The 25,596-nt window shown below is 34.3% G+C and overlaps 1 protein-coding gene, 1 long non-coding RNA gene and 1 other non-coding gene across 15 annotated transcripts in view; 1 reads left to right on the top strand and 2 right to left on the bottom strand.

Annotated features, from left to right (window-relative positions):
- Positions 1–25,596, bottom strand: part of LOC100577945 — a 274,124-nt gene that overhangs the window by 51,975 nt on the left and 196,553 nt on the right. The gene's annotated exons all lie outside the window — the stretch shown is intronic.
- The window catches only part of LOC100578990 (dynein intermediate chain 3, ciliary), a 68,374-nt gene that overhangs the window by 28,420 nt on the left and 14,358 nt on the right, over positions 1–25,596 (top strand). For 2 of the 8 annotated variants that reach the window (XR_003306046.1, XM_026445041.1), the window contains exons 1-10: positions 7,485–8,848; positions 15,667–15,859; positions 17,628–17,789; positions 17,906–18,006; positions 18,294–18,451; positions 19,137–19,314; positions 20,303–20,731; positions 21,976–22,255; positions 22,424–22,693; positions 23,883–24,457. Coding sequence is in view for 7 of the 8 variants with exons in the window: in XM_026445041.1 (XP_026300826.1) it covers positions 8,739–8,848; positions 15,667–15,859; positions 17,628–17,789; positions 17,906–18,006; positions 18,294–18,451; positions 19,137–19,314; positions 20,303–20,731; positions 21,976–22,255; positions 22,424–22,693; positions 23,883–24,457 (2,456 nt within the window). In the remaining variant the exon portion in view is untranslated. Of the gene's footprint in view, positions 1–161; positions 326–713; positions 892–1,229; positions 1,659–1,884; positions 2,168–2,392; positions 2,696–2,894; positions 3,229–6,845; positions 8,849–9,993; positions 10,857–15,666; positions 15,860–17,627; positions 17,790–17,905; positions 18,007–18,293; positions 18,452–19,136; positions 19,315–20,302; positions 20,732–21,975; positions 22,256–22,423; positions 22,694–23,882; positions 24,458–25,596 lie in introns of those variants that run through there. The other 6 variants (XM_026445038.1, XM_026445037.1, XM_026445036.1 and 3 more) reach the window with 6 other exon arrangements.
- Mir3784 (microRNA 3784) lies at positions 12,140–12,230 on the bottom strand. Its single transcript, NR_039483.1, has one exon. It is a non-coding gene; the product is annotated as a microRNA 3784 (primary transcript).

Raw genomic sequence — 25,596 nt, 5'->3', positions numbered from 1 at the left:
ATCTAATCATCGTTTTAATATCTCTCTTTAATATTGCAGGATCGTTTTATGATAAATTTTAGAATTTTCAAAAATTCTACGAGTTCTCTGTCCCATAATTTCGTTCAAATTCATCGATATTTTGTTTTCTCTCTCTCTCTCTCTTCTTTTTGTTTCCTCAGGGTTGTAAATTTGTTCGAAGACCCAGAAGCGAGGACAAGGCCGATCAGGCATTTATCGTGGTCTCCAAACAACGCGATTAGATTGGCAGCTGCTTACGCGTATTACGAGTACGAGAGACAGGGGACAACCGGCGTAAGCCCGTACTCCTATGTATGGGATATTGGTACTCGGTTTATCTCTTATTTAATTCGGTATTATAACAAGAGATGGCATTGAATTACATTTACACATCTCTGTTTTATATAATATATTCATGAGATACTTTTACAAAGTTTTAGAGGCTAAAACAAACAGAAAAATTGTAATTGAATGGATTTGTTTGAATCTAGAAAATGATGTATTGAAAATTTGTCACCCCTTTATAAATGGAATTCTATCTGTATCAATTTTTATATTTGTTTTGATCTCTTGAATTGATTACTCTGAAAGATATCTCATGAATTAATTTTATGTTATATTATCGTATTACAATTATTTATTTATTTTTCATTGCTTCATTAACACATATTAAGAATAGAAAAATTACAAAACATGTAATTTATCCTGTCCAGAGAATCCGAACAAAGCTCTGTACACGTTGAAGTCACAAATCCCGTTAATGACGGTCGAGTTTAATCCTCGCGATCACGTAGTGTTAGCCAGCGGTCTCATGAGCGGCCAGGTGTGTTACTGGGATATGCGAACCGGTGAAAATCCTATAGGCACCTCTCACGAGTACGTCAGTCACAGGTATGACAGTTTTGATGAAAAGAAATTGAGATGCGTTAGAAAAAATTTCTCGAAAAAGTAAAATGCAAGCGGCGTACGAAAACGAAAACTATTCAACGAAAAAATATCTTATTTCGTTCCATTTTTTTTTTCACATTAGAGCCACCTCCACGCTTTTACTCAAGAATTTACATCATTAAATCATTTAATCCTATTCATATTATCAAATTCCTTTAAAATCTTTCTTAAAAATAATTCGTCTCCCTTTCTTCACGATCGAAATAAAATGTCCAACTTCACCATCCTTGGCCCAAACTGAACAAATCTCTCTTTTTCTTATCCTCCATTCGTTCGTTCAGGCATCCAGCGATCCATGTCTTTTGGATACCAAGCAAAACCTGCACCGATATTTTCTCCGCCTCCACGGATGGCTTGGTCCTGTGGTGGGACATGAGATTCCCGAAGAAACCGATTGAAAAATTGGTGATGGACCTGGACGACCCGAAGAGGGGAAATGTGTACAAAGCAACCGGCATCACCTGCCTTCAATTCGAACAAACGATGAGCAGCAGATTCTTGGCCGGCACCGAGAACGGTATCGTTGTGAATGTGAACAAGAGGACCGACAATCCGGTGGAGAAATTGTTGGTCAGATTCGAGTGTTACGCGGGCCCCGTGCTAGCCATCGATCGAAATCCCGTTTACTCGAAGAACTTTTTGACGGTTGGCAATTGGTCCGCTAAATTGTGGGCGGACGACACGAAGGAAGGAAATTTATTTAGCTTTCGGTGCACAATTTTTATGCATATTATCGTCTTTCTTTTTTATACATAGATTTATTCGTAATTGTTATCAACTTCATTCTTCATACTCCTTTTCTTTTTTCTTTCAGAGAGATTATAGAAATGAATTATTATTATCGTTAACGATAATTGAATCGTGGAAGATTTTACAATCTTTCATCGATTTTTTTCTGGATAAATATTGAAAAAAATTTGTCTTTCTTTGATACAGCCAGCAAACCGTCGATCTAACCGGTGGATGTTGGAGTAAATCCAGGTGTTCCGTGTTCTTCACCATAAACACAGAAGGTTTACTGGAGGTGTACGATATTCTATTCGGAATGAATAATCCACTGACCGATATTCGTCTGTGCCTCGACAAGCTAACAGCGATCAGCTCCCACGATGAAGGCGAGTTCTTGGCTGTTGGAAGTCAAAAGGGCAACGTGTATCTGTTGGAGTGCACGAAGGATCTTACTACGATCACGAAAGAAGACAGAATCGCGTTGAACAATGTAAGATCAATTTTTTAATTTCAACATAAATTTTGCTGGATCGAAAGATTTCTTTGAGATCAACTCTCAAAGTTTCAGTTTTTTCTCGAAGATATATTTTATCGAATATTTTGTTATTCAAAATTTTTAGATTAAAAGAAAAATAAATAAACGAAAATTTTTTGAGCTTCAATTTTCAATTTAAAGGGAAGATAATATTATTCATTAAAAATTTTCTTCCCCCAGTATTTGGACAGGTGTGGGAAATTCGAGAAGGCGATTGACAGTCGTATAAAAGAAATTCGCCTGGTCTATCAGGAAATTCATGATGAAATGCAGGTGAACGCGAAAAAACCTAGGAGAAGGGAGAAGAAGAAAGAGAAATTCCCGGAGAAGGAGAAGGAGAAGAACAAGGAGAAAGAAAAGGACAAGGAAAAGAATAAAGAAAAGAGAAAATCAAGGGTCTCGAGGATTAGAAAGAGTGTTCCGAAAATCAGCGCTCCTGAACTCATTAAGGCGGAGACAGAATACTGCGCCGCTGTTGACGAGGTATGATGAAATTATTCCGAGAAATAATTATATTCTCGTTCCTTTATTTCTTTGTTATTTTTATCTACTTTTCCTTTTTCTTCTTTTTCTTGAAATTTCATTCATTGTTATCAAACGATGATAATTTTAATTACATTAATTCCGAAATCATATTATATGAATTATATATATCTAACAAATGAAAATTATTTTCGAAAAGATAATGCGCAAATTCGAGCCACTGGACGAAGAAGACGTGGAGGCAGCGCAGCCATTGTTAATAGACAGAACGATGATCGTTCGCCCGGAGGAGGAGGAAGAAGTGGAAAAGGAAGAGGCGAAGAAGGTAAGGTCGGTGAGGAAGATCAGGAGTCGGCCGAAAGTAGAAAAACCGGTTAAAAAAGTTGTAGAGAAACCGGAAGTCAAAGAAGAGGAGAAAATGGAACTGGAATTGGAGAAGAAGAAGAAGGAGAAAAAGGTACGCTCAAAGAAGATCCTGAGGAAGATTTGCCCGGAGCCGTGCAAACCGGAAATTTGTTGCGCTGATATGGAAGGTAAGAGTAAAAATTTCACCCAAATTTCTTCCCCTTCTCTCTTTCTTTTCGTTTGTTTTTCTCGTTTTCGAAACATGAATCGATTTCGACAATGTATGATTTGGGATATTTTGAAAATTATGAATTATTTTTTCTTTTTTTTCTTTTTAAAATAGATCTCTAGCATAAAAGTTAGAATGGATGATGAAAATTACACAATTAGTTACAAAGATTTAAAAAGATTTAAAGATTTAATGAAATGGAAGATGCAATAACATTGTAATAATATTAAAAAAAAAAGAATCCGTATAATTTAAACAATTTAACATTGTTATCTTATTAGTAAGAAAACTTTATTTTTCTATTATAACTTCATTTTCCTCCTCTTAATTCTTTCCTTAATTTATCTCGAAATATCTTTGCAATTCTCTCGCGAGTCGCGATAGTTTTTCAAATTTACCGCCAGAGTGCGCGATATACGCACGAAAACACGATAATATGGCGACACGAAAAAAGAAAAAGCAACCTGCTTGCAACAATAATTTATCCTCGAGGCATGGACTAATTAAACAAAAGTATATCTGTCGCCGCGGAATAAAAAGAAACTAACCAACCAGGGTTAATTTTAATTTCTCGCACGGGCGATGAAGGAATCGGTCCTAGAAACTACTCGATAATTTTCCACGGGGATCCATTTATATAACGCTTATCGCGGCGAGATATACCCGTGGAAAAGTTTTCTTCAGTTTTCCAGCCTCGCGACACTTGTAAATTTCACAATCAACGGTGGAACTGCAAACAAGGAGTGCACGCTCCGCCGCGGCCTCCGCCGAATTAATTCCAACCCGCGTTTCCGGTATCTCGCCCCCAACACGACTTCCCGCCCCGAGTATTCTAGGTTACAATTAACTCGGGGCAACGCGTCGGAAGCCACTTAAACGATCGCTGCCAAGTTGATAAAAGGAACGTTAAAATGGCGAGCGAGCCATTGTCTCGAGCTTGAACTCGAGATGAATGGAAGAAAAATGAAACTGTTAATCGCGAGGTGAATCGAGAAAGATTCGGACGAAATTTTGTAGAATTTGTAGAATTTTAGGGACGTATAGATTTGAATTTTTAAAGCTTCGAAGAAATTCGAAAGGTTCTGCCGGGAATTTTTGGAACAAGTGAAACGTGATATTCATTTTTTATTCCTCGATTCCCTTTTCATTTACATTTAATTTACATAATCATCGATTGTAAAATATAATCGCTCCTTTTTCAAAAAAAAAAAATATCTTCTTAATCTATTTCTCATTTCCATAGAGTTAAAATTTTATAATCCTATGAAAATATGACAACATGTCGCAAAAATTCAACAATCATTTGTTAACAAAATCATCATCGAATCTCTTTTGGATCAAACTACGTTCAACAAAAAAATATGCAATATCGTAATGGCTCGAAATAAATTCGAAACGACATTTCGTCAAGGAAATAACAGGTTGATACCGGTTTTCGAGTTTCTTGAACTCGCTTATTAAATTCACCTAACATAACCTAAACACAGACCGTGACTTTAAATTCCGCGTCGGCGGCGAAGGGAATATTTCCGGATGCTTAAGCGACAAGTCTTTGATCGCCGCGGCCCCATGCACGATGGGAATACAAAAATTGCATTCACGAACGCCGTTCATCGCGCAATATGGAAATAAATCCTGCACGCGGCGCGAGAAAGAACGCCGCCGCCATTAACTTCGACACGCGGTTGTAAATATTTTTCCACCCGCCCGATAAGACGATATCCCCGCCGAGAGAAATAATACAAGATTTATCGACGCCTTCCCCGTTTTTCCAATCCCCGTTTGCCCGGGGAAAACAAATGTACAATGTACTTTCCGTTAAATCGCGCTAACGTTGTTTTTTTTACCCCGTGGATTTAAAGGTTTTCAACGGGAAAACGTACCAACCGAGTCGATTAGGTCGAGGGGAGGATCGCGCCTGCGCGTGGATTAGGACGCGAAATTAATCGAACGTCACGCGTGTAATTCGTTCGCGGATTGTCCGATCGGTAAATCAGATTGGTTAGATAAAGTTTTTTATTTACCATCGCAGCAGGATTTATCGATTATCTGGTTAATTTTATAGAGGATTTTATATTTGAAATAGGGAGGGGAAGTGAATTAATTATATATTTATTATAATTATAAAATCGCTGATAATTTTCTCGTTCTTCTCGTTTTCCTCGCGTAAATAGAATTTGATTATGAAAATTAGATATTGGGTGGTCCCGATAATTACAAAGAACGGCCCCAACGTCCGCTTGCTCGAGTTTCACGATTACAAATTAGGATGGAATTAATTAGCGTGCAACGGACGAGGCTCGCGTGCGTGGAATAGTTTGTTTCTCGGCCAGACAGGAATCTCGATTAGTGTCAACGGTGCAAAGATACCGATCTAAATGGGATATTCACGATATTAGCCTCGTTTGGGATAATTGAAAAATTAGGCCCGCCTATTTTAACGACGATTTTAAACTTCGATGCACGTTCCCCTTCTCAGGTCTCCCAAAGATAAAATCGGTTGTTGGCATTTGAATAATTCAAAAGTTACCTCGTAGATTGTATCTCGTCTGACGACGACATGACGGGAGAAGAACTTGATAATCCATTTTAATTGATTTTATGATTCGTCCGATTCGTCCTGTTGTTTGTCATTTTTATATCGATTTGTAATCCGATAATTGAAACAAAGTGTTTTAATAAAATGTAAAATGAAAAGGAAAACTTGACAAGTTCAATTTCTAATTTATTCTTTCTTATTAAAATTAAGAAATGTGATTTAAAATTGGCCTAAAAGAAGCCTCTTTGTATATTCGGTTATGATATTTTGAATTTTCTTTCCCTTTTTTCACTAGATTTTTGGGAAATTTGATAAAATTCTAGGAACAATTATGAATATTTTTACACGTATATGTAATTTTTTGTTTAAAATATTCTACTAGATGGTAATTCGAATTTTGAGGAATAAAATTCAGGAGTGAAATTTCACTTGGAAGTGTCAAGGATGGTTAAGAAAAAAAACATTAAAGCTCCTCCCTAGATTATGCGCTTTGTGGAAAATGATACATTTTTAGGACCTTTCAGGTGTCCAACTTAAGCAAATTTCACTCGAAATTTACCCCTTCTGAATTATTACGGAGACACGATAGCATGTTACAAAGAAATGTGTTAGATTAACATAATGGCACGTTGAAGAAATATGTTGGAATTTTTAAAATGCAGATGTTCCATATGATTTTTGTACAAATTTTACTCCCACGTTTTTTATAGTTATAAATAACTGTCGTTTAAATAAAACAATGAAATTTAAAAGAGAAAAATATAGGGAAGGAAGTGATTAACGATTTTGTTTTCTACGTATCCATTGAATTTATTCGATAAATTTAATTCATTCATTCATTACACCTGACTCGTTTTCAATTTTATATTTTATATAAAATATACTTCTTCCATTTTCTCCCAAATCTTTCCAAATTTAAAAATCAAAAAAAAAAAAATAAATTTCTCCTTGTCTTAAGGTAAATAATTTTCTATAATAAAGCGAGGAAATAAAGTAATTGAAAGGTAAAAGAAAAAAAAATTCTACATTCATTCTAGAAAAATTGAAACAGGAGCAAGAGGAGAAAAGAAAGGAGGAGAGGAGGTTGAAGGAGGACGCGATCGACAGAACGAAGCCGTTCATGATAGATAACAAGTGGTACAAACGATTGACCGATTACATCGTTCACATCCCACCGCCGACGCGCGCGTTCAAGAGGAAGATCCTGATGATGAAGAACGCGCCTCCGTACGTGCTTCGGAAGGAGCTCACCAAGGCGAAGAAGGAGCTTCGCGACTGGCAGGAGCGCGCCATCGCGAAGAAATTGAGCACCTGGACAGTGCAGGAGAAGCTGTTGGCGCCGCCTGTGAAGGTGTTGAAGGAGGTGCCTGATGACGAGGACGAGAAATCTATCAAATCGGAGGAGATGAGGGAGAAAGAGCCCTCTGTCGTAAAGAGAATTATCTCGAAGAGGGTGAGACCGACGAAAAAACCGGTGGAGCCGACCAAGGAGGAGCTCGAGCAGAAGAAGAAACAGGAAGAGATGGAAATGTGGAATTTAATGAAGCGGAAAGTGACGAAGTTCGATATAGTGACGAAGAGATTTTATCCGAGGATATCGGCCGTCCTCGTGAACAACGACGAGACGAAGAAAGAAGACGAGGAACAGCCGAAGGAATAGAATATGAAAGTTTCGGTGGATATTTTTTAAAAAAAAAAAATATCGATACTTTGGAATCATTTTTGAAAATTCATCGGTATTGAAAATCGAAGAGAAAAAAGAAAGAAAGCAACCACTTATATCCATCCACGTTTCTTCGATCGAAAATTATAAAATGCAGTTTCTGGAATTTATCTTTGAAAATTTGATGAAAGGGAAAAAGAGAAAGGAATATTTAAAAAGGATACATCTAATATTTTATTGTCGGCTAAAACTCGCAAATGGAAATTCTTTCGGATATTTTGTGAGAATATTATACGAAGAAATTGTAAGATTCTTCTTCTGAGATTACAAAGATCTATGTAACGTTCAAATGAGACATATCTTGACAATATCTTGGAGATGTGACAAAAAGTGTCCCAAGAAATTGAAAGGGCAGACGTATGAAAAAGAGCGGAGAGACGATTTCCGATACTTCTTTGGAACTTTCGAACATGTTAGCTTCGTATAACTCGTATTCCTTTCATATTTTGATCTTGAAAATACAGTAAAAGAGTCCCAGAAATTGAAGAGGCATACACACAAAAATATATACACATATATATTTTCAAATAATTCAGAAAAATATTATAGAATTCGAAAAATAAAAAAAATCTCCTTTCCTCTCCGATCGCAGAAAGACAGACACCAGCGTTCAACCCTCGTCGAAGAAGCACAAGCGCCGTAAGTAGATCCATCTCTCCACGAGAAAAAGGAAGAGTTTGTTCCTGATATTATTCACCCCGTAGCTCGGTGTCCGACCAAGGCAAACAATCTCGTCGAGAAACTTTTCCCTCCAACGCGCATACATCGTCGAACAGGAGCCAGAAAGAGTTCCCTCCTTCTTCGAAAGTCGCTTCCACGACAATTTCTTTTCCTTTTTTTTTTATACATCGAAAATTCATTCTTCCCTTGGTAACAGCATCAAATTCTGCTTAGAAACAGGTGGTTCTAACGCGGTTGGTTGGCGAGGCAAAATGAAGAGGGAGGGAGAAAAAAGGGGGATGGAAACGCGATGTTCGTTTTTCGAGTCGCTCGAAGGGGGCAGCTTTCCATTTATCGGCGGAGTTTAACGGCGAGAGGGAACGCTCTTCGAAGTTGAAGGCAAGAGCATGACGAGCCGGAAAACACGGTGGATAATCCGTCTGGAATTTCCTCGGATGAATGACGAACTTATGACGAGCAGGTTGGAGAAAGTTTTTAGCCATCCCCTCGTCGTCTCTTCACCAAGGAGCCAATACGTCTCGCCTCGATGGAGGATATTGTGCTCGACTGTTGGAGGAAGTTGGCTGTTTCTCCCGAACGAACGAGTATAGGATTAATTAATAGCGATCGAAGAAATGAAAAGTTGGAGAATCACAGGTACCATTTCTACGAATTCTTTCTTATACTTCTTCCTTCTTTTCCTTCGAAAATAGAAGGAAAAGTTATTATTGTTTTTTTGTGAATGATATAATTGATTCGTATATAACTTTCTTTTTTTTTTTTTTTAGAAAAGATTTTGAGGATTCTTAATTTTTTTTAATGGAAGCTATTCTTTTGTATCTCACAGGATGATGTTTAAAATTTGTTTTATTATTAATTCTTTCATACGTGATTCATTTCAGAAAAATATTATTTTCCATATTTTTTTGTTAATTTTCTCTGTAAATTTTAATTATGATACAAATAGAAATCAATTTATAGAAATTTAACCATTTATTATATGGTTATATCAGAATGTCAATATTATAACTTTATAATACGATTTGGGAATTATTATGAAAAGCTGTTATTAATGTATGTACATATAGGATGTATTAACATCCTATTCATTTCTAACGCATTTCTAACACACTGGTTAACATTCGTACAAAGACGCGTTCATACGAATGCTAATTATGCGTGGATGCTAGCGCCAACTATAGTCGGTTTTCAGAAATTGGCTTCAATTATATAACGTATAGAATATTCCCATGTACAAAAATTTTTGATACACTCAATATAAACTTTTTCATGGCATAATTAATTAAAAATCAATTTTTCTTATACTTAATTATTATATTTATGTATATAATTATTCCATTAATTATTTCTCGGAATATCGTTGTCATAAGAAAAGAAAAGAAAAAAAATGATTTTCAGAAAATTTCGTCAAAATTGGAAGCAACAAAGAATCACTGGAAACAAATCGCGCGTATTTTGCCCATTCATCGAGATGATGCTCTTCTGATTAATTATGCATGCCTGGGATGATAGTTGCGCATCGATGCAAAGTGGCCACGTAATTTGCGGCTTCCGGTTGAAAGCCTAAGTGCCAGTTATGCCTGCCGCCCATTCTCGAATCGTCTGTCATGGAGAATTTGGGACATTTGATACGCGATTAATAAGTTTTCTCGTTGGGTATATTCTACGCAAAGTCACGTATATATATATATATTTATTGAAACAAATTTTTACGCGGATATTATGTCGATATTTTGAATTTTTAATTGATTTGAATATATTTGTATTATTTTTTTATACATTTCTTATCGATCGGTCGAAATTTCTTTCGAATTTTATTAGACGAAATTTTTTTTTTATTCCTTGATCTTTTTCTTTTTGAATTTCTATCTCGAAATAATATTTTGAAGGAATATATTTGCTAAGGAAAACTTTATAGGGATAAACGGGGAAATTTATATGGGATTTTAATTATGATGAAATTATCGGTTTTTATACTTGATAAGGTACTTATATATTTATTAAAACAAGTAATAATTATTGTATATATAAAAATAAACGATATATTAAATTTTGTACGTAATGGAATAATCAAATATCTAAAGAACTTTTACAGAATTAACAACTTCTTCGAGTTTGAAATGAATAAATATTTAGCAAGGTAAGTGATTTTTACATCATTGCTTGTTAACACATAACGCATTCAAATTTCAAGATTTAAGAGACGGATATTCGAGCTCGATATTTAAATCGGACGACTCTTTACACGTGTAACACGCTTGCATATTTCATCCTCGAATAACATCGCCTCAAACGCGGCCCATTAACCCAAAAAGCCATTGATTCGATCAGAATTAACCTTTGAGCTAGTGAACACGGAAATTAGCGGCTGATACAATACTTCGAATGTTCCAGGCTCGAATGTTCGAGCCATAAAGCCGTTTCGATGGCCACGGTGGTTGTATCGCCCTGTAAACAACCTGTGGTGGAGGGAATCCTGGGGAAACTCGGTGTATACTCGACCTCCCTCATTCGAATTTCAATTTCGCTGGCTTCGAGTCAAGCCGAGTCGTGAAAAAAGGAGAGAGAGAGAGAAACAATCGGAATCCTTTTTTTCCACGACGATGCGTTCAATCGAGAACGAGGAAGTCATACAAACTGGACGGTGCGTAACGCTCGTGTGCATTAGCTGATGAGAGCAATGGTTTATTTCAGAATTTTCGTCGTTGGACGGAAGAAGAAGAGAAAAGAGGAAAGTTTTCTCATATTTATACATTGGATTTCTGATAATCAGATTATTATGATTGTACAATTTTTTTTTTTATTAATTATTTATGGTAAGCAAATATTGGCCACGTTTAGAAGGGAATTTTGAGGAAAATGAATTATTATATTTATTCTGGAATTTATAATGATCAATTTGTTACATTTTGCATCACTGATTTCACTTGGCTGTTAAAATTTGATAATCCAGAGACAAAGGGTAGAAATGAAAGGATAATCTTCTTTACGTATCGACAAATTATAAGAAGGCAATTATCAATATTTTTGAGACGTCAGAATTTACAGTTTCACAGTTTAATTTAAAACATCTTTCAACTTTTAGCATAGAAAATTGATTAAAAGAGAGCAACGTCCTATTCTGTCGTTACTCAAACGAGACAAACAGATTTTGCATATTTATGGGATAAAGAAAACGATTATTGCCTATTGCAAGTATATATCTTTTGTAAAGTTAGTATAATACGATTCAACGTTTCGTCAATATTTAGTGATAAAGATTCCACAGGGAGATTCGTATAATAAAAGCGGGAGAAGAACTTTTGAAAGTTTTTGAAACAACTAACCGTGACGAGTGACTGATCTAAAGGATTGTGATTGACGAACCGATGAGAAATAAGCGGAGGTAAAAATATTTCGACCGCGGATTTTAGTTTATACCCTTTGGATTTTCCAGGGGGGAATTATCCAGAATCCACGGTTGTTAAACTTTAAACCAATGCATATGTGCGTCAAACTATCGATTTCTTTGCGAGAGAAGTGAATTAACTTCGTATGAAATTCATTGATCTTTGATTTTACTTTTATGAGAGGATCTTCCACAAGTTTAAGAATAAAATTTGAAAATTTATTTTGCCATAATGAAAGAATTATTTATTGACTTTTTTTTTTATAACATACTTTTAAGAAGAATCAAAAGATTCTCTCGACGAATAATTTCCAGTTGGAAAAAAAAGAAAAAAATCACGATTTTTCGATGCACGTCCTTTCGTTAAAATGATCAACTAGGATACCGCATATTGTTCGAAATAAATTGGGCATATGTCTAACGTGAAAGTTACTTTTAGCAAAGCAATTAGAGAGGCAGCCTTTTGTGCCGACCTGTAATTTTCGGGAATAACGAGAGTCGACTGCGACTCGGTTTTCGACGATTCGATTTATGATTAAAGCCAGGATCGATAAATAGAAATTATTTTCCGCGAGAGATCTCGATTGAACGAACGGATCGAGGAATTATTCTGTATTCGCCGGAAATGGCGCGGTAATTTCTGTGATTATCGGCAACCCGCCGATTGTTAAACGGCGTAGAGACATTTTGCATAATTTTATGCGTCCACGTTTATTATTCCCGTATTAATTATGCGACTATTTTGAAATTTCTTATTTAACTTAATGGGAGGAGAATTGGGCCATTTTCTATTTTCTTTATTTAAATAACAGGGATGATGAGGATTTTGAATTGGATTCTTTCTTTTTTTTTCTTTTCTCGTTTTTTACATTCATTCAAATGAAGTTTATTTATTGTTCCAAGAAATGAGAAATGGAATAAAATAGTGGTTACCTCAGATTTTATTTTAGACTTTTTTCTGCTCATTGTATTTAATATCGAATTGCATGCAAGTTTTAACGAGTGGACAATTTCGATTCATACTTTATTTTAGATTTATTTTCTATATTTTTCTTTTTGTTCATAAATGCATTCTCGGTTTGATAACAGAATTCATTATTATTGGAATTATAATCAATTTAGAATTATTAAGGATCATTAAAAACTAGATTATTTTTAAAACACTAAATTTCGTGTCTCATAGATTGAGCAAAAAGAAAGGAAGAAATAAATATGAAAAATTAATACCTGCCAATAACCAGAAAATCTGAAAATGAATTTCTCACAAATCTCTCCACTTTCTTAAGAGAATATAAAGAGAAAAAAATATATATATAAAAAAAGTATAACTCGAAAAATATCCCTTGGAAGATATATACAGAAGAAGATATAGGAGAAAATTTCTATTATAAGAATCATATATTAAACTTGTGTCCCCGCTAAAAGGAACGATTTTTAATATCTCTTCTCATGACATATCGGGGGTATTAAAGTTGGAGGAGAGAATCTTTCATCGTGGGAAGCGTGATGCGAATGCGAACTTCACGCTTGCAAGCAACGAACCTCAATAATGTGAAACGATCGATTCGTTAAGACAGAATGATTGCATCAGCGGTTCTTGATGAAGCAAGTATTAGCAAAGAATTGAGAAGCCTTGATTGCAATCTTCTGTCGGCCCCCCCCTCTCCTCGGGTCACTTTAACAGATTGCTGAGTATAAGGGTTCGTGGTTTCATGGCTCGATCGGAAAAATTATCAGAAGGCAGAAACAAACAGGTTTTTCATTTTTTCGATGCTCTTTGAAGTTTCTTTGGAAGCGATCCTTTTCCTTCGAAAGAAGACTCGATCGTGAATGATACGTGCAATAAAAAAAGAAAAATGCAATTACATTAAATTTACAATTTTATAAATGGTTTAATTTTAGAAGAATTTTCTCGTATTAAAATTTTGCAAGATATCGCTGTTTAATTTACAGAAAAAAGATTAAATTAGAAGAAGATTAAATAGTTTCGCTCGAGGATAGTTGAAAGATGATTAATCGATTACGTGCAAAATTCAACATTTTCAACGGGACGTGGAAAGGTAATTGGGATAAGAAATGTCTTAATTACCCACCGTCCATTGAAATTCGCTTAACTACCATCGCCCGTTCCGTGGCCGGAACAAAAAAGAAATCGATCCAAAACGTTCCTGCAGACATTAGAGGAGGATAGAAGTCTTGGGATAAATGGTTTTTTAAAACAAACGATCGAATTTCGTCAGAAAAATATATTCTACCCAGAGAAATATAAATATTTCACTTTAATATAAAGTTTCCAATTCCTTCCCCTCCTAATTTTAATCTCCCCTTTGAACGATCCGTGTACAACGCTGTGCGCATAACCCCTCGAAAGCGAACTTCCATTGAAATTTTCGGGTTGAAAAACACGTAATCCGAATGAAAACGAGACGTGGTTGAATTAAACTTTATTTTCGCGACACCGTGGATACGGGTCAAGCGTCCTTCTCTCTTTCTCTCTCTCGACTAGCTTTTCTTTGATTCTTTTAAATCAAATTAAACGAAACGCAAGAAAGGAAAGAATACCGTGACACGCGCACCGAGCGCAACTTCAACTCGTAGAACGACAAAATGGCCACGTTCAGGAATTGCACGCAAAGGGTGGCCACGCGTTTGATCGGACGGACTCTGTCACCCCCCCGTAACTAACTTCCATTTATGCTCGATTCACACGTGAAGAGGATGTTGCACGGGAGAGAAAGGAGGGAAGGAAGTGCCGCTGGAGGGCGCTCGCACGCGTGAAATCTTCTCAGTCGAATTCTCGGCTTGTTTGTCGAAACAAGGCAAATATCGTTCCGGCCGGAACTTTATTCGCTTCGTGAATTCATGAATCTTTCAACACTTGCCGCCTCTATTCGCTTCACGGTGAAACGGTCCGCGTGCAAGCGTTACAGACACGGCGAATTATCGCGTCGCCCTTTGACCTCGACGGAGCCGCGGAACAGGGAAAAGGGAAAAGGTTAAAGAGGTGTTGGATTTTTCCCAGGATCGAGTTTAAATCAGGTTAGACAGATCATAGTCGTACGGATCGTATTTCGTCGTATTTCAATTATATATTATATTTACAGTTGGTATTTTCAATTTTATCTATTTCCATTGGATTCGTATTCTTATTCGTTCGAAGGGACGATTGTTTTCATCGATGAGCAGAGTTGTGGAATTTACGAGTCTATTCTCGTCCCCTAATAATTATTTCACGTATTTTTATTTACTGAAAAAATCTATAAAATCTGTGAAATGTATATATATATATATTAAATTGTTTAAAAAAAATATATATATCTTGTTCAGAGAGATATATATATTAAATTGTTTAAAAAAAAGATATATATCTTGTTCAGAGATATATATATATATATTAAATTGTTTAAAAAAAAGATACATATCTTGTTCAGAGATATTTATTGAATTGTTTAAAAAAAAGATATATATCTTGTTCAGAGAAATATATATATTAAATTGTTTAAAATATATATATATTAAATTGTTTAAAAAAAAGATATATATCTTGTTCAGAGAGAGATATATATATTAAATTGTTTAAAAAAAAGATATATATCTTGTTCAAAGAGATATATATATTAAATTGTTTAAAAAATATATATATATATCTTGTTCAGAGAGATATATATATTAAATTGTTTAAAAAAAGATATATATATCTATTTATATATATATATCAATATATCTATATATATATATCTATAATATATATTTATATATATATCAATATATCTATATATATATATATCTATAATATATATACATATATTAAATTGTTTAAAAAAAAGATATATATCTTGTTCAGAGATATATATATATATATATATATAATTAATTGTTTAAAAAATATATATATATCTCGTTCAAAGATAACGTATTTATTTTTACATTGACAAATAACACAATGAAACATTTTTATCCTATCTAATAAATTTATTTAACAATAGATGCAGCGAATTGTTAAAGTTTGAATGAAAGATTAGTAAAAAAAAAAATTCCATCACTTATGATTACTTTTATCCCTCAGATCAGTCGCAATGGAGATCAGAAAGGTGTACGTGAAGACTCGTGCCGAATTTGGCAAGCAATGCATCTTCAGCATTCGGGAGCCGACGATGGACGCCGAGATATCGCCGAAGCCGTCCGAGATGAACGCCTTCATCTTGAAGAGCGAGTGCAACATCGGCGTGCAACATTCCGCCCAATTCGCGTTGCATCAGGTTAGATCGATGCTGTTAAAAATACAATATCGATGTTTGATGCGCTCATCTTTGTCGCAGAATTTCTTTTTCTCTTCCAATAATCAGTAATCGGATACGTCGTTAGTTTGCAACATCGTTTGAAAGGATTTATCGAAGGTTTAAACGAAGCGCTTTGGCTATTCGTTGATCGATGAGATGAATCTGTTTGTATTCGATTTCTTTGAAGCTGTTTTCGAAATTTTTTCTTCTCTTTTTTTAGCAATATTCGGAACGAAAATGGAGGGGAGGAGTGATAGTTCAAGTATGGAAAATAGAATGGGGAAAGTGATTTTGATTCTTTCCAATAATGGAAAAGTGTTTTTATTTTTTTAGTAGAATCGAATGAGTGATGTGCATTGGTTAAACATTCGATTTACCAAAAATGTATTATTATTGAAATTTTGAAGGTAAGAGTATTTTCTCTCGTCCAAATATAAACTAATTATGCTTCTCTTCGATCCTGTGATTAAGAATTGTAAAACTTCTCGAGTAGAAAATTTGTATAATGACCCACGAAAAGGAAAATTCCTTCATTTTCACAAATTAAGCAATTTGTTTAGAACGAAAATAAACTTGTTTCATCTCTCAACAATCTCATCTCACTTTAACAGAATTTTGACAACAAATATGGCGAGCAAATAATAATAGGGAAAGGATCAAGATTAACATAAAGAATAAATATTTTATTATTTCTTTGTCGAATAAAATTTCGATAATAATAAATTTGCAAGAAGTAACCAGGTTATTTCCTCGATTAATTTATTCAATTTCATTTCCACGTAGGTCAAGAACGATCGAGATAAAGCTCGACAATGTAAGCTCGAAAAGCTGACGAAACTCCAACGGTATCGCGGATCAGATATCTTTTGTACTTGTTTCTCAGCGGATTAGATAACTTCGTATTCTTTGTCCTCTCGAAAGAACTGTAATAAAAAAAAAAAAAAAAAAGGAAAGAAATGAAAAGTCTAAGATTCAAGGAAGCGCGAAAATTGGAGAAGCAATTTGCTTGCAAAAGAAAAAACTCTACAAAGAAGTTTATTTATTTCGAAAACTGCGGTGTCTGTTGCAATAACAAAAACCGTATCAACTTGTTTAAAAGCATTCGAATACCAAAAGCATGGAAAACTTTGTTACTTGATACATTTAATTACGAGATTTTTTCGATTTGCAAAATTGCAGGTAATAGATATTTCAAAAAGAATATAAATAATACATTTTATAATTTATATTTTATCTTCTTTAATTTCTCAATGAAGTTTGTTTAATATGTTTCTCGATATATCTGGAATTTTAATATTTCACCATATATACGTAACTTTCTATAGATTTTTATCAATTCTTTTCTTTATAATCTTAAGAACAGGCTATCATTTAATTCGACAAAAAATTAATTCTTCATCAAACTACGAAACTCTAGCCTATTCGAATTCTCCAATTTTATCAACGTATCAATAATTCCCAAACTTTTGGCCGGATATTAACGTGCATTAATAACCAATATCGAAAAGCACACGATAATCGTTATCTGGACACGTCGAAAATCGTATTATCGCATACCGATTAACATAACAAGCGCTAGCCGGATAATTTACCCATTAACAACCCTGTCGAGCTCCCTACGCGGGTGGAATATCAATTGGATACCTGGAAACGTATTTTTCAATCGCTGGAAAATCCGTGGAAAAGAGAAAGAAAAAAAAATGCATAAATTATTAGATCAAGGATCAAGGATCGTTCAAAATTTTAGATTCAAACGGACGTGAAGTTGACGAAGAACACGGGGATGTTTCACTTCGAGGGCGGATGGCCGAAGGATATCAACCCGAGGGACGAGGAGACCACGTCGAGATTTCGAAGAAGGGTTGAGAAGGACGACAATTGGGCACCGAAACTGCTTCCCATGTTCGAGGTAAAGATTCCTAATATAATATTCTTTTAACTTCAATTCCATTAAAAATCCTCGCCACGAAGATTTCCACGTTGAAAATAGCAGTTGATTCTTGGAGATATTAAATTTTTTCGCAGGTCATGGAGCACGCTATTCTTCAGAACGGTACAGTGAACATTCATCAGCATTATTTCGACGATATGATACCAACACCTTTGGCGCAGACCTACAGCTTCAGGTGAGTGGCGTTAAAATTGAAATTAAATCCAATTTCAACTTCAAGAAAAAGGAGAAGAATCATCGTTTCATTTCAACAGATGTTTATTACTTCCCTATCTTATAATTATTGTAATTAGCATAAAGAAAATCAGAATTATACGTGAATATTTTCTTCGAGATAAGGAAAATTCATTCCCCGAATCGATCTCGATCAATTTGTAAAGGTGGCTTTATCTCGGGCAGTTTGTCATCCGGATGTCGTCCGTGCCAGAAATGAGATGATCACTTCTGGAAATCTGTTTTCAGAACCGTGAACGTGTACAGAGATCCAGATATACCGAGGAGGCCTGTGACGAATATTTCTTGGTCCGCTGATACGTCGAACAGATTGGCGGTATCGTATTGTTTCTTGACCTACGGGAGGGACATAGATTACAGTAAAACGGTGTACATCTGGCACGTCGGTAGGTAGAAGAAAAGTAAGATTGTAGTATATTCTCATTTACATCATTTTCCACAACGATATAATATATATACACTATAATCTACGATCGTTCATTTAAGAAATATCACAACATTATTTATCTTTAACACGAGAAAAAGATGATAAAATTTCAGATTTATTTCCAAGGCTATTATTCCAAGATAAGTTTAAAAAGTGTCTTGTAATCTGTAGCCTCTTAAAATTCAATCGTCAATGAATAGAGAAAGTATTTTCCCTTCAAATTAAATGATTCAAACGAATTGTCATTAGATATGATTGATTGTCAGAATAATAATATTAATATCGAACTTTCGCTCAATTATTATTATACTTATTAATACACTTTTGATAAAATAATTCGATTACTTCTCAAATAAATAAATTGTCGCAGGAGGATGGTCGATAAACCATAATATCGCGTGTATATATATTTTTAAACAGAAGAGGCAAAGGATCATTTCTAATAACACGAAAGTGAACTGGAGAGAAAAAGGAGAACGGGAGGAAACTTCCATGATCATAATGGAAGTATATAAAGCGCAAAAGAATCGATGAAAATCACTCTCACTTGCGTCCACCCCTTCCTTCCCCTCCCCTCCTCCTTTCTCCTCTCCATGGCATAATCCGGATTACGAAATATCGCCCACGCGATTTCGTACGAGCAGAGAATCCCACCGAGCCTTACATGGGCCTGGAGCCTTTGTCCCCGTGCGTCTGTTGCGAGTACAGTCCAAGGGATCTCTCCATACTTGCCAGCAGTCATATATCAGGCCAAGTCAACAGCTGGGACACCAGAACCGGGAACAAGCCTGTTCAAAGCTCTCATCCGCGATACAGTCACAGGTAAGCGGCGAAAAGAGGACGCGATACTTGGTTTGAATGAAATATTTCATTTTCTTTCTTTCTTTCTTCGTAACAGCGCGTATCTCAGATATAAATTTCTATCGCGTTAAAATCTATCTCGTTGTTTCTCGATATAAAGCATTGGATTATTTACGTGGAAAAAATATAAGATTTGGTTTAGGAGATGTATAAGCTTTGGATTAATTTGTTCAATTGTTAATTTTGAATTAATCTGGATTCTCTGGATTCGAATTGAAAATATTCAAACGAATTTGTGGAATAAGAAATATTGTAATTTTAAAATATTCCTAAAGAACAGATGAACGTTTTAATCTTCAGAGAGAAGATCCCTTTATTTCAGAGTCTTTAATATCGAGGAATTCCTTTGTTTATCCGTAAACCAGTGTAACGTCGTCCGCAGGATGTTTCCCGTAGGTTTCATTTTGCTTCGTGTTGATACACGTGTACACACACAGGTTGCCTTTATTGAGCTTTTCTTGTAGCTTTGGGATTTGAAGACAGAGGAAGAGATTTTGTGTGTTGTTTCGAAGATTCGTGGGGATTCATGCCCTTTCCAATTCCAATTTTGGGATAAAATTCTCGTACAAGTTTGAGCCGATCGATAAAATTCAAATATAATTTTTCAACAGGAGAAGACACATATTTTTAAAAAAATATATATATCACTCTTATCACTTATTAATTTCCTTCCTTTTCCCCTTTACAACAAAAAAAAAATATCTATCATCCATCTTTCTACAAAGTATTGAATTATTTATTTTTGTGGAAAAAATATAAAACTTAGTTTAGGAGATGTTATGTATAAGCTTTGGATTACTTGTTCAATCGTTAAATTTGTGAATTAATCTGGATTTAATATTCAAACAAATCGAATAAGAAATATTGTAATTTTAAAATATTCCTCGAGTGCAAAGACGATCGTTCCATTTCGAGCAAGAATTAAGAAATTAATTCGATCGTGTTCCAGGGACGTAGCGAACAAAGTGAAATGGATACCGTCCAAGACCAACACGGAATTCTTCTCCACGTCGTACGACGGTTGCGCGATGTGGTGGGACACGCGCTCCCTGAAGCAACCCACCGAAGTTCTGATACTCGATCTCGAGGATCCGAACCATCCTCAAATAAACAGGGCGATCGGCATCTCGAGCGTGAATTACTTGGCTATGGTAGGGACCAAGTTTATGTTCGGTTTGGACAACGGTATTATCATATCCGGGTCGAGGAAAGCGAGGACTAGCGCTGAGAAGCTCGCGGTCAGATTCGACGCTCACACCGAGCAGGTGAAAGCCGTCGATCGAAGCACCTTCACGCCGTCCCTATTCCTGTCCGTGGGCGATTGGAGGGTACGGATATGGATGGAAGACACGAGGGAAGAGGGCCTGATTTCCACTCGGTACGTACGCTTCCTTCCTCCATTATTAAAAAAAGGAATTAAGATCTTCCAATTTTCCTTCAAAACGATATACCAATCTATCTCAACACTTGTCAAAAGTGTCCATGTTCAAACGAATGCACTTTTTTTTTTCATATTTTAAATCTTGGAATCTAAATTTGATAACCAATTATTAGATCCCATAAGTGAGATTGTCTTCTAAGGATATCAAAAATATCTTTCAATTTTCCTTCAAAACGATATTATTTATAAATATAATATAGTAAAAAAATTATAATTTAATATAACAATATACCAATCTATATACACTTGTCAAAAGTATTCCATGTTCAAACAAATGCACTTTCTTTTTTGGAATCTAAACTTGATAACCAATTATTAGATCCCATAAGTGACATCATAATATTTATAAATATATATTATATATATATATATATATATATATATATAATATATAATATATAATATTAATAATATTATATATATATATAATATATAATATATATAATATATATATATAATATATATTGTAATATTATTTGTATATTTGTATATTATAATATTATTTGTAATTTAATATAACAATATACCAATCTATATACACTTGTCAAAAGTGTTCCATGTTCAAACAAATGCACTTTCTTTTTTGGAATCTAAACTTGATAACCAATTATTAGATCCCATAAGTGACATCAAAAATATTTTCTAATTTTCCTTCAAAACGATATTATTTATAAATATAATATAGTAACAAAATTGTAATTTAATATAATAATATTACAATATACACTTGTCAAAAGTGTTCAAACGAATGCACTTTCTTTTTTCATATTTTGGGATCTAAAATTGATAGCCAATTATTAGATCCCATAAGTGATATCAAAAATATCTTCCAAATTTCCTTCAAAACGATATTATTTATAAATATAATATAATAAAATTGTAATTTAATATAACAATATTAAATATACACTTTTCAAAAGTGTCCATGTTCAAACGAATTTCTGTGCGAGCGAAGAAAATGTTTTAGGTTTTATTTTAGATTGAAATTATTAGTTCTTTATTATTGTGTTATAATTATTGTATGTATATGTTAATTATATTGTATCGTAATTTATAATGGGTTATCGTACATAAATGATTATTATTTGTTTGTTATTTTGAGATTAATTAATAATAAGAGTTTACACTCTTATACTTCAACATTATCGATTAATTTAATTTGCACGTTGTATCGTTCAAAGTTTCCAGGTTCATCCAACGGACGGGTGTTGGAGCAAGACCAGGTCCTCCTGTTTCTACGTGACGACCGACGACGGGAAGATGATAGTGTACGACATTCTGCAATCCATTCGACATCCGATTTTTGAACTGCAGTTAAGCCACAATAAGCTCAATTGCATCGTGCCTTCCGAAGAAGAGCCAGTTGTCGCTATTGGAAGTTATACAGGAAACGTATACCTCGTCGAGCCCGGCGAATTCTTTACCACGTTCAGCAGAAGGGACAGGAGTTTCTTCTCGGAAGTAGGCTCTTCGATCGATTGTTATATAATAAATTAAAACAATTTTTTCAAATTCATTTCGTAAAGATATACTTCTGTTATAAATATTGGGAAATTTATCGTATCATTGATCAATATCTCGTGATATCGAGAAAATCCTTTGATTTAAAATATTTCTTCCTTACTTCAGTATTTGGAGAGGTGTTCGAAATTGACAAAGGGGGTGGATATACGATTAAAAGAAATCAAATTGATGCTGGCGGTTAAAGAGGAGTACGAGGAGGAGGAGAAAAAGAAGAAGGAAAAAGTTAAGAGGAAGGAGACGAGAATAACTCAGGAGAAGAACGCGAAAATGATCAAAGAGAGGGAGAAGGTTACCAAGGACAGGAAAAAGATACGGGACTCCGATGCCCCGGAAATTGTAGACGCTGAGAAAAAATATTTTGAGATTGTGGAGAAAGTAAACTTCAATGTTTCATATATTATTATGTTCTTTATCGAATATGAATATTAATCTGAATTCTTCTTCTTCTATAAGAAGAAACTTTAAATCGAGATTATAGTCAAAATATCTTTCAATTTTCCTTCAAAACGATATTATTTATAAATATAATACAATTGTAATTTAATATAACAATATATCAATCTATATACACTTGTCAAAAGTGTCCATGCTCAAACGAATGCACTTCCTTTTTTGGAATCTAAATTTGATAACCAATTATTAGATCCCATAAGTGACATCAAAAATATCTTCCAATTTTTCTTCAATTTTCTTCATTATTTATAAATATAATATAGTAATAAAATTGTAATTTAATATAACAATATACCAATCTATGTACACTTGTCAAAAGTGTTCATGTTCAAATAAATGCACTTTCTTTTTTGGGCTCTAATAACTTGGATCTTGATAACCAATTATTAGATCCCATAAGTAACATTAAAAATATCTTCCAATTTTCCTTCAAAACGATATTATTTATAAATATAATACAGTAATAAAATTGTAATTTAATATAACAATATATCAATCTATATACATTTGTCAAAAGTGTCCATGTTCAAACGAATGCAGTTTCTTTTTTCATATTTTGGGATCTAAATTTGATAACCAATTATTAGATCCCATAAGTGACATCAAAAATATCTTCCAATTTTCCTTCAAAACAATATTATTTATAAATATAATACAGTAGTAAAATTGTAATTTAATATAACAATATATCAGTCTATATACACTTATCAAAAGTGTCCATATTCAAATAAATGCACTTTCTTTTTTGGGATCTAAACTTGATAACCAATTATTAGATCCCATAAGTGACATCAAAAATATCTTCCAATTTTCCTTCAAAACAATATTATTTATAAATATAATACAATAACAAAATTGTAATTTAATATAACAATATACCAATCTATGTACACTTGTCAAAAGTGTCCATGTTCAAATGAATGCACTTTCTTAACGAAACAGAAATATTATTAGAAATTAGATATTCATCTATTAAATTTGACAGAGACAGAGTCAAATGGACAGAGTTGTCTCATTTTATCTAACGTGAAGAATATAATTCGACGAATACACTGATAAATATAAGCACGTTTTGTATAAAGCAAGTTTTCACCGTTTCCTTGCATTACAGGAAATGGAGCAGTACATGGACGATGATCCTGACATCATCCCGTTCGTTGTGTCGACGCAAGTGAAGAAAGCTGACAAGAGGCGGAAACCGTCTGAACCTGTGATCGACGTCGCTGAAAAATCGGAAATATCGAAACGAGAGATATCCAAGTCTCGAAAGGAGAAGCTGATGAAGAAGACAATGAAGAAGAAGCCGGTGTCCGTGATGAAAGTACCTTCCAAAGTGACCGATGTGATGATCAAGAAGGAGTTGGAGAAGATAATACCCGAGAAGCACGAGAAGAAGATGGAGAAGGTGAAAGCGAAGACAGTGAAACTGAAATTGCCGGATCCATGCAAGGACGTGATTTGCAAGCCGAAAGTGTGCTGTTTGAAACGGGGGATGAGGGTGAGGAGGAAAAAGAGGAAGGAGGAAACCGAGGCTGCTAAATGGAAGCGCGAGAGGGAAAAGTTGATTATTATGAAGATACAGGCACCGCCCATGGAGTTGAAAGAAGATGTGATGAGAGCCAAGGCGGAGATCAAATTGGCTCAAATGAAGAGAAAGCATCCTAAGATAACCTACCGGAAGAAGAGGTAAGATGAATGTGAAAATATTTGAAAATTAGGCGAGACTTTTTCCAAGATTCACAGACTATCCTTCGAATTTGGTTGATTAGGAATTGATTATTGAGTATATATTTTAAAGAAGTGGTTTAGGTTGATGATAGTTAAAGATAGAAAGAAGTCTTAGCTTCATCAAACTTTCATCGTTTCTTTTTTTGAATAATTGTTTGCAAAATATAGGGATATAGTATATTTCAAACGAAGACTCGCGTCGAGAGCTTTTTTCGATAACTTGATTATCATTGGATGAAAATTCGGATGAAAATTTCTTTGATCGAGAAAAGAATTTGAATTTCTGGTTCACCGGTATTAAGTTCCAATGATTCGACAACACGTGATGCTTAGCCTTTTTCTTATGCATAGTCTGCAATTTGAATTGGTGATTCGAGAAAAACTTTCATTTATTCTCCCAAGAAAGATCAAGAAGCCTGATCTTGGGGGAAAAAAGTTAATCGAAATTTCTTCATCCTGTTCTATCGTGCTTTATACAAACGATAGCGCCGTGGAATTGTAGGGTATGCAGGAAAACATCGATTTACAATTTTCTTTCATTTTTCTTTCGAGTCAAAGGTAGATTAATCTTTTTATCCCGGGTGTAATCGTGTTCTATCTGGCCAGAACATTTTATCCGTCTGCTTGGAGAAGTTTTGTTTCATTCGAACATACTCGTAACCGCATAAATTAGCAAAGGCTAACAGGATTTAATATAACGTTTGTGTTATATTATGTTACGTCTTCTACGTGTAAATAATTAATTAATAATCGTGCAAGAGAAAATTAGTATAATATTCCAATCAATGATTATACAACTATAACATTTCTAGATTTATTGTTCATTATTTATTTTACTTTTTCATTATTCAATTCTTATTTCAATCATCAATCATTCCAAACATATTAAATCTTAAAAATCTTAAAAATCAATGATTTAAAATCGAGATTTACCAATGAAGAAAAGTGATGAATGAAACGATTTATATATAAAAAAATGTGAGAAAAAATTACAAATTTCATCATCAAAATCTATTCAAAAAATAGAGAAAAATCACATGATCGAAGTCACTTTTTGATCCATCCTAATATCTTAATCGGTTGCTGAGATATAACGA

Source organism: Apis mellifera, linkage group LG14 (genome assembly GCF_003254395.2).
Source record: "Apis mellifera strain DH4 linkage group LG14, Amel_HAv3.1, whole genome shotgun sequence".
NCBI classification, from domain to species: domain Eukaryota; kingdom Metazoa; phylum Arthropoda; class Insecta; order Hymenoptera; family Apidae; genus Apis; species Apis mellifera.
Note: the sequence above shows the minus strand (reverse complement) of the source record. Positions and strands in the feature narration are given on the sequence as shown.